Source organism: Gymnoscopelus microlampas, assembly GCF_963454915.1.
Source record: "Gymnoscopelus microlampas genome assembly, chromosome: 10".
Lineage (NCBI taxonomy): Eukaryota > Metazoa > Chordata > Actinopteri > Myctophiformes > Myctophidae > Gymnoscopelus > Gymnoscopelus microlampas.
The window spans coordinates 40,343,469-40,353,468 of NC_139947.1; the positions used below are offsets into that span (position 1 = coordinate 40,343,469).

Below are 10,000 nucleotides of genomic sequence, written 5' to 3' on the forward strand. Positions count from 1 at the left end.
TGTATTTTTTATGATGGAACTAATCTCGAACTGCAGGACTGATCAGCGTCAAAAGTTTTCAGCATGCTGCCTTTAGGCTAAGGAAGTCACTCCGCCCGAAAGTTTCCAACTCGGCCTCATGGTGGCGCTATACCAGCCCGCTTTACGTTTTGGCCAATGACTCTTCAACCATTCTTTTCTTTAGAATTATTCATGTTTCGTGTGGTATGATGAATGTGTGGTATGATGTAGAAATATAAATTCGAATAACTACAGAATCAGTTAAAACTTTATTCCTCAGTTTATACTTATTACTTTATCTTTGCATCTGCACTTCTTGCTTGATACTTTGCCCCTCACTATAGGCTATTTAGACAGATGCCAATTATTTTGTGTAGGCCTACTTCTTCTTGTTGACACATGCCAACCATTTGACAAAACTCAAACAAATCGCTGCTCTTTATGCCTGGAGTCATGTGATAAACATGATAAACAACATGTAATCATACAGATGTTTTACATTCCATACCGATTGGCTATTGGCTTCCAGTGTTTGCAGGAGAGACCTGTTTGACAAAAGATTAAAAAATCACATAATCTGATCGACCGCAAATGCGAATCATACATTGATTCACACATAGCCTGCCAATTCCAAAACTGTATCCAGTCATTTGTATGGGGTTTATGCCACAGTGATATTGTTTATTTTTCAAAAAGAGTCCTTGTTTGATTGTTTGGATTAGGAGTTTACAAGGACATAGGGGTCCATGTATTGATAGTTTTCAATTTAGTTTTTTGGAGCATAGACAATTCTGTGTCTGATGAGACGAGAAGTTTGCACTTTTACATCAAACCCAGTCAGTGGTGTAAAGTAACTAAGTACATTTACTCAAATACTGTACTTAAAGAGACAGTTCACCCAAACAAAATCATTTTTTCTATCGATTAGTCACCCCATGGAGACTTGAATTCATGGATATTTTTTGTTTTAGTTGAAAATAGCCGAGTAACAGAGTATTTCTACATTACACTATTGATACATTTACTTAAGTACAAAATTATAATTTTTCCACCACTGAACCCAGTTGAAAGCATGTGCTGTGATTGGTTGTCTTCCTGTGAGGAACACAGCAAGTGGCCAATTGCTTTTTCGAAAGGGAAAAAATAATTCAACAGCTGACTTCAGGTTCCGGGACTCTGAGCTGGAGCCACCAGACAGAAACCTCACTGCACTAAATCATATTATTCTTTGAGACACACATCCGGGTTTTTGACCAATAAGCACCTTTGTTTGGCCCGATTTTGGAACAGCTGACGTTTTTCGGGGCTAAACAAAGGCATCACATGGCATTAATCCCCTTCTCCTATTCGCTCTTACTTGGACATGACGTATGTGTAGGCAGAAGAATAAGAAAAAAAAGAAAAGAAAAACTGTGATACATTAGAAACAATTGCAAATTGGAATGCTTTTTGGCCCCAAACCAGGGACGTGCACAGATAGACTCTAGGTGGTGCTAGAGCACCTGCCCTTTGCCCTCTTGACCAGAAGTGCTCTTTTGAAAAGCAGGGGTCTTCAACAGGGGGTCCGGGACCCCTAGGGGGTCCTCAGAGTTACTACAGGGGGTCCGCCAAATCTTTATGTGATATGATTTTTCTTTTTACCATAACCACTCGAAACCTAGCATCCCTTTTCTGAGGAGAACTTTAGCCAAAAATAGCAGATCTACAAGCGCGAGGCGTTGTGGGCTTGTAGATCGGCTATTTTTTGGCAAAGAGGTATAGGTGTAGAGGGGAAAAAGAGCAGACCAAGTAAAGAAAAACCTCAAAATGTCTGTGCACGCCACTGCCCCAAACAGATAATAAACGGTGGCAGAATACCTGAGCACTGTGACTGATCCAAAACTAAGGAAACGTTTGACCCCTGTATGGAAACACTCAGTGAGCACAGCCATTGTCACCGAGAGAGAACGCCACAGGCACAGAACCTTGTATTAGAGAGTTCCGCTTAGGGCTGTCACGATTACACATTTAAGTTGATGATTAATTGTCACTCAAATAATTGCGATCAACAACTTAATTGTGTGTTTGGCATTGAACATTGGATCATATAAATAAAATAAAATTCTGTTTGCCTTATAGGCTTCGTAATAAAAAAATGCGCAGGGTAGATATGACAAATAACTTCAATATACAAAGAAATGATTTACATATTTAAGAATTGTATACATGTAAAAATAGCAGAAATAGCTGACAAGCTACAACGCGTCACTTTGTGACGTAGATCTGCTTTTTTAAATATTTGAAAATGTGTGAACATTTTTCAACATGGAAACGATTTATGACGATTGTGCAAAAATAATTGCGATTATCTCAAATAATTGCGATTAGACGATTATGTAATCATTGTGACAGACCTTGTTCCGCCAATGAGGGGGCAGAAACAGCGCCGGTCACGTGGTTCATGTAAACTGGAAATAGTTACAAACACTCAAGTGCATTCCAAAAACCTCCGGTTTAGGGCTTTGCCACTATTCGCCAATAGAAGGCTATGTACAGTAGAAGACCTGGCCTGATGAAGTGAACGGAGGTGACGCAACTCTCCTTGAATGGCCCTGCACAGGCAGACCTGGCTCCCAAGAGTAGACAGTCTGTGTGTGCAGTCTGTGCACCCACACTGCATACAAAATGTGATGGAAACTGAGCTGTACTGTACTTTCAACTTCAAGATTACAAGCACCTAGAAAGAGTTTGAAAACTTGACTAATAACAAAAATACTTCCATATGGTGAAGTACAGAAATGTCAAAACGCAAATTTTGTGAGCTGTTGTGACAGGAAAAGGATATCCAATGGAATAAAACCACCATAAAGATTGCCAATCCTGTGTAGATAATATTGTACCGGAGGACATACTGAGTTGCTATTTTTATTTTAAGTTATCCTTACTTTACTATATATATATATATATATATATATATATATATATACTACATTATAAAAAGCACACTTTTTCTGTTGGTATTGGCAAACAGAGCTCTGCAGCATGTTGCAATGCTGCACAGCTGCACAATGGGATATAGATTAGGCGAGGGAAGGATGAGAGAGAGCGAGTGATGGACATAGTTGGACAGAAGGACAGACACAATACATGAGAGTGATAGCGAGACAGGCGTTGCTTTTGTGCGATGAGCGCTGAGCTGCTGGTTTGTTGCCAGCAAAAAATAAACTGCAGAGAGTGAGTCAACACACAGATTACTTCATGACATAATTACTCTCTCTCTTTCTCTTTCTCTTTCTCCCTCGCTCTCTCTCTGTCCATCCAGTTTATTATCTCTATTATGGTCCTGTCCAGAGCTGACGTTTTGTGTCCATATGCTGCTTGTGTCTAAATCATTTGAGATGGATTGCTGTTCACTCCTTGCCTTAGAACGACTCAAATGTGTCTCGAGTGATAACTTTTGTGCGGGTCTCATGTGGTTGCACAATATGCAAATTAGCACACTCAAAATCAAAACAATGCACCACAGGCTCTATTCTTGGCTTCCTCCAGGTAAACTAACTGACTCAAGATGTTTCGTGCAATGATAACATACACGAGTTGTAGGCTACAGGAAGAGTAAATTAAAGAAAAAAGTCCATCCCTCCTCGCTCTCTCTCATCCTTCCCTCGCCATGTTTTTTTGCAAAGAAAAAGTGTAATTAAAGATATTGGCCTATTAGAAAGTGTGCACAGAGCTGTGCAGCATTGATAAATCGCAATCAAATACAGTAAGATGAACTTATTTTTTTAAGCAACCCGAAAAAAAGTGATCTTTCTGTAAAGAATTATGTATGGATAACTTAAAGTAAAATTTCCAATTTTATTTTATGGATTTAAAGGTATCTCCTCTGTTTGTGCTGTATGTAAACTAAAGTATTATTTATTGTGTATATAGCAGATGCTGCATGGTAAATACAAAGACTGAGACAATTATGTAATTTCTATTCATTTATCTAGTAGACATTCTTCATTCAGCTACCTGTCACCTGTTCTGTTGAGAATGGAGTATGCCAAAACATGTACATATAAAAGTTCAATGCAAATCATTTAATTGTCTTCTATGTTCAGTCTTTTTAGTCAGAGTGTGGACATCTGGTATACATTATTCTTTCATTGACTTAAGTCCTATATTGAGAGAAGCACTGCTTATTAAAACAGATATTGATAAATATTGCAAGGTGAAGTCATTCTCTTAGGAAAGTCAATAGAAAAATCTACTGCACTGAAAAGATCACAGCACAATGAAATTACTTAACTGATTTTGCTTTTAAATGATTTCATGCTTACAAACATAACAGGATTTAAAAACGCTCAAGTCCACAGTGGACTGGGAAGCATGGAATAATGAATTTAAACGCACGCACGCACACACGAGCGCGCGCGCACGCACGCACGCACGCACGCACGCACACCATCCTCTTTCAATCTCTCCCTAGTATGACTTGGCTTGACTTTTGTTCAAAATGGCCAGAAAACCACACAAGTGCTGTTTGGAAATATGTCACATTTGAGGCAAGACATACCAGAAAGCAAATATGCAATACAAAGAACCAAGCAGTGCAAACCTAGCCGTACTAACATTTGCTGTACTACTTTGGCACTACACAAGGCTGAGCCTATGATGTGACGCTAATCCAATCACATTTGAATAAAATGTATGCAAATGCTCCATTAAAAACAGCCAGTAAAGTAATGATAATCACATGTGGCTTAACTACAGTATATTATGCTTGGTTGGTCATTCAGAACAATACATTACACAAGCGAACTGAAATCTTTGCTTCTGGAGGTCCCTGGAACAAAATATTTTGAGATGGGGGTCCGTGGCCAAATGCATATCCATTTGGGGGTCCTTGACAAGAAGAAGTTTGAGCACCACATAGCAACGATAGTTTTTCAGAAAACTTTTAGGATTTAGAAATCTAAAATGACATCGATGCGTTCCCGGTCTTAATGGGTTAATGATATTTTTGTATGTATTGCATGTCCGTGCCACTGCCACTGTGAAAGGCAAGGGGATATTTCAACCTACCTGATCTGTAATTAGACATTGAAACCTTTTGCCTCTGGTCTCCAGGCCCTTCGTCCTCCTCTGACCTTGCCGTTGACCATGGAGTACCCTGATGCTGACCCTGCCCTCCTGGGGGACCTGTCCCCCTTGTATCCCATGTACGGTAACTATGGCGATGGCCTATTCCTGCCCGACGGCAACCTGAGCGGGGGCGGCGTGTACAACGACACCGACGCCTTCCTTCCCACGGGGGTGAAGGTCACTATCGTGGTTGTCTACATGATCGTCTGTGTGGTCGGCCTCGTCGGAAACTGTCTGGTCATGTACGTCATTATCAGGTCAGTGGGTGCTGGACGGAGTGAGGGTGTCGAGTGTGTACAGTAGTTACTGGTGAATGAACACACACACACACACACACACACACACACACACACACACACACACACACACACACACACACACACACACACACACACATATAAAATTAAATTAAATTAAATGAAAAGACATAGGGGCGTGAAGAGGTGAGATTGTGATAGAAAGCATTATTTTTCCTTCTACACCATGGGCCCTATCTTGCAGGCTGCCTTAGCCCTTATGCCTAATCTTTTTACGCATTTTTAACTATTTTGAAAAACATTTAAAAATAAATCAAATAGTCAATCTACAAAGTGTGGACATCTGATATACAGTATTCTTTCATTGACAAAGTGTCGATGTAGATTGGCCATTCTCACTATTTCAAAATTGCCAAAAAAGGCGAATCTCTTTGCCGAAAACAGCAGAATTACAAGCTCACAATGTGTCACAACAGAGACACTGTATGCATTGTGTACTGTAGACCTGCTTTAATGAGGGAATGTTCATCTAATTTTGCAGAATGTTCGCTCATTATAACATGCCCAGAATAGAGAGATGCAATGGTTCATGTGGTCTAAAGTATTCCAAGTGTACTTGTGTGGTTTCTTTCAACTTCTTTCATCGGCTGCCACCCGACTCAGCAACAGATGCCACTCTCCCAGCATGGGGTCTGAGCTGAATTCCACTCACATATAAAGATGATTGCAGTTTGGAGCGCGTGGGTGGGGGAGGGGAGGGGGGACTTGTAATGGAAAATGGGTCCCCAGAGATGTATAGTTAGGGCAAAATGGGAACCACAGTCCTATTATGGTATCTTTATTAGTCAAGGGTGGTTAAACTTAGGGCCTGCAGTGAACCAGTGTACCCTCTGCATGCATTTCCTACAGTCTGGGTGATCTTTTCTCTGGCTTATCTGGAGGGTGACCAATAAATTGTGAATACATTTTTTTAATTGTGATGTGATTATTTCTGGAAATTCAGTAATGGAGTAGTAGTACGATGTAGCAGTGTTCATTAAAGTAGCAGTAGTGTTCAGTGATGTAGCAGTGCTCAGTAATGTACAGTAGCAGTGTTCAGTGATGTAGCAGTGTTCTGTAATGTACAGTAGCAGTGTTCAGTAATGTACAGTAGCAGTGTTCAGTGATGTTGCAGTGCTCAGTAATGTACAGTAGCAGTGTTCAGTAATGTACAGTAGCAGTGTTCAGTGATGTAGCAGTCCAACAATGTATTGGTATTCAGTGGAAAATGCATTTTAGTCAGCTAAAAGCATTGTTCATACAGAGAGAGAGAGAGAGAGATAGAGAGAGGGGTGTACCTAAATGAAAGGTCAAAGGTTCAATCTCCACAGCAGTTGTATTCCATCATGTGTCCTGTGAATGTGTCCTTGAGCACCCTCCTCCCCCCGCCCACACACACACACACACACACACACACACGAACACACACGCACGCACGCACGCACGCACGCACGCACGCACGCACGCACGCACGCAACGCACGCACGCACGCACGCACGCACGCACGCAACGCACGCACGCACGCACGCACGCACGCACGCACGCACGCACGCACGCACGCACGCACACACACACCACACACACACACACACACACACACACACACACACACACACACACACACACACACACACACACACACACACACACACACACACACACACACACACACACACACACACACACACACACACACACACACACACACCACCTCCTCCCCCTCCTCACTCATAAGTCACTGCGGATAAGAGCAAGCATACATTTGAACAGAATGTAAAATGCAGTGAGGGAGAGACAAACAAACAGAGAGAGAGAAGCTAGCTGGAGATGGGAAAGAGAGAGAGAGAGAGAGAGAGAGAGAGAGAGAGAGAGAGAGAGAGAGAGAGAGAGAGAGAGAGAGAGAGAGAGAGAGGAGAGAGAGAGAGAGAGAGAGAGAGAGAGAGAGAGAGAGAGAGAGAGAGAGAGAGAGAGAGAGAGAGAGAGAGAGAGAGAGAGAGAGAGAGAGAGAGAGAGAGAGAGAGAGAGAGAGAGAGAGAGAGAGCAAGAGCAAGACCAAGTTGAGTAGAAATACATCTGTGTAACAGATAGGTGGTAAAGAGAGAGAAAGCAGATGAGAGATAGTGAGAGAGAAATGATGAAGAAAGAGTGAGATGGGAGGGATGGAGGGATGAAGGAGGTGTGTTGAATGTAAATCATCTCTGTCCTGTTCACCTTCACACCAGATGTCTCTGTTACCATTGGCAACGAGGACACCCCCCCCCCCCCAGGTAGCAGACAGAGGTCCTGGAAAAGACGAAGAGACTAAGAGAAAGCGAGAGAATGGTGACGTCTCTCTCTCTCTCTCTCTGTCTGTCTGTCTGTCTGTCTGTCTGTCTGTCTGTCTGTCTGTCTGTCTGTCTGTCTCTCTCAATTCACGGCAATTCTTCATTTGGCACAAAAACAAACACCATACTGCCAAAAAAGTGACACAAAGACATCACTCTTTCTCTCTCTCTCTCTCTCTCTCTCTCTCTCTCTCTCTCGCACGCGCGCGCAAACGCACGCACGCACACACGCGCGCACACAGGAGACAGTAGGCTGTATGCGTAGGCATCCGCTTACCTGATTGGCCAACCTTACTCAGAGGCTTCATGGATTGGCTGTGGCCGAGCTTTGTGCCACATTTGTGCTACTGCGCCAGTATAAGTGGTAGCAAGCACCTTACAACTCTAACTCTACAACAACAATTATGGATATCCCTGTGTCTCCCTATCTAGTCGACCAGTTGCATGGTAGTGGGTTCCGCACTAGGCACCCCACATAACGGGGTGGGGCATGCATTTCCAACTTGCATCATTACCGACTTGTATGGTCCCCAAGTAGGACGGTCTAGTATTTCTAATGTATTCATCAAGTTTTCTGCTGTTGAAATGGAATCAGGGAGACAGGAAGTAGACACAGGGAGACCTTGGAAGATATAGGTGTTCTCATCCAGGTCCTCAGTTATGTTCCACATTATAATCTCCTCTACTTAAAGAGCCCTCCTGTCGGCTGGCTCAACAGCTCAGGGCTTAAAAAGGATGAAAAAACCTAATAAAGTCAATTATTTAACCACAGTATGGGCTTAACACCACTGGCTGTGTTCAGGACCCTTGCCCTGGCTGACATCAGTGAATACGTTCACACCAGAGCTTTGAGTGGAAGGCTCTTACCGTTCAGTGTATACCGATTCTGACCGGTAGATAGCACCCCCGCTAGGTGGTGTTTTTCAGCAGATGATAAAAACCTCAGTTGAATTAATGTGTTAATGCCACAGTCACAATCCTTGTGCGTGTGCGTGTGTGTGCCACGCGTGCATGCGTGTGTGTTTGATTACGTGTGCGCGTGGGTATGCAGGTACACACGTGTGTGTGTGTGTGTGTGTGTGTGTGGTTGTGTGTGTGTGTGTGTGTGTGTGTGTGTGTGTGTGTGTGTGTGTCTGTGTCTGTGTGTGTGTGCGTGCATGTGGCCACGTGCATGTGTCTACATGTGTGGTCAGTGGGGGCCATCTGCTGTGGTCCAGATTTGGCAGCAGACATGAGTTGTCTCTCATTAGACTGAAGGGTTTCTGTTCTGCTGAATGGACTCATTACCAGACTCCCTGATGCTTAGACCCTGCCCGGCCACACAGCCTGAGAGCCCGTGCACGTGCATGTGAACACACACACACACACACACGCACGCACGCGCACACACACACACACACACGCACACGCGCACGCACACACACGCTCATGCGTGCACACGTTTATCTAACAACCTCAAGCATGAATAAGAATAATGGTACAAGTGTGGGATGCTAAGATGAAAGTGTTGCAAAGGTATAATAAGTAATTAGCGTAATTAGGTTGTGAGTGGGCACTTGTCCTCAGTGGACTGTCCTAACAACCCCCACAATGACAACTGGAAATGGAGGGTTCTGTGTTTATGTTTCTTAACAGCTGCAATCGGTTGGCTGTCACAGAAACCCATGTGGAGGAAAACAGTAGTTCAGTGTCTTTTTGGCTGATTTGTATGTAGTTTTATCAGAGTACAATATAAAAAAAAAAGAGTCTTGGTTCTCATAGTTTGTCATTGTTGTTGGGCAATTTGGACAAGACATCCAATGTTGAAACTTGTAAATAAAGATTGATATGCTAGTCGGGAATGGTTTGGAAGATAATGGGCTAAAGCAGGGGTCCCCAACCTTTGTAGTGGAACGTTTCTTCTGTTTCTTCTTCATTTACACATTTAGCAATTTAGCAATTTTTCACTCTTTTAGTGAGCTTCGCAACATCTTTTGTGAGTGGGAAACCTCCATGTGTTATCATCCACAGACGTCCTCTTGAGACAGGGACAGATTAAAAGAAGGCAGAGAAAGAACGAGGGAGAGAGGGGGGGTTGTCACCATGGGCCTGTTTTTCTGTGTACGTGTATCTGCCTGTGTGTGTGTGTGTGTGTGTGTGTGTGTGTGTGTGTGTGTGTGTGTGTGTGTGTGTGTGTGTGTGTGTGTGTGTGTGTGTGTGTGTGTGTGTGTGTGTGTGTGTGTGTGTGTGTGTGCGCGTGTGTGATTTCACAAGGACAGCATGCCTTTGCTC

At 43.1% G+C, this 10,000-nt stretch overlaps 1 protein-coding gene across 1 annotated transcript in view; it reads left to right on the top strand.

Moving 5' to 3' along the window:
- Positions 1-5,307: 5,307 nt before the first annotated feature.
- Positions 5,308-10,000, top strand: part of oprl1 (opiate receptor-like 1) — a gene marked incomplete at both ends in the record, with an annotated part of 44,051 nt that continues 39,358 nt past the window's right edge. The window contains one exon of the mRNA XM_084070100.1: positions 5,308-5,366. Within this exon, the coding sequence (XP_083926226.1) occupies positions 5,308-5,366 (59 nt within the window). The remainder of the gene's footprint in view (positions 5,367-10,000) is intronic.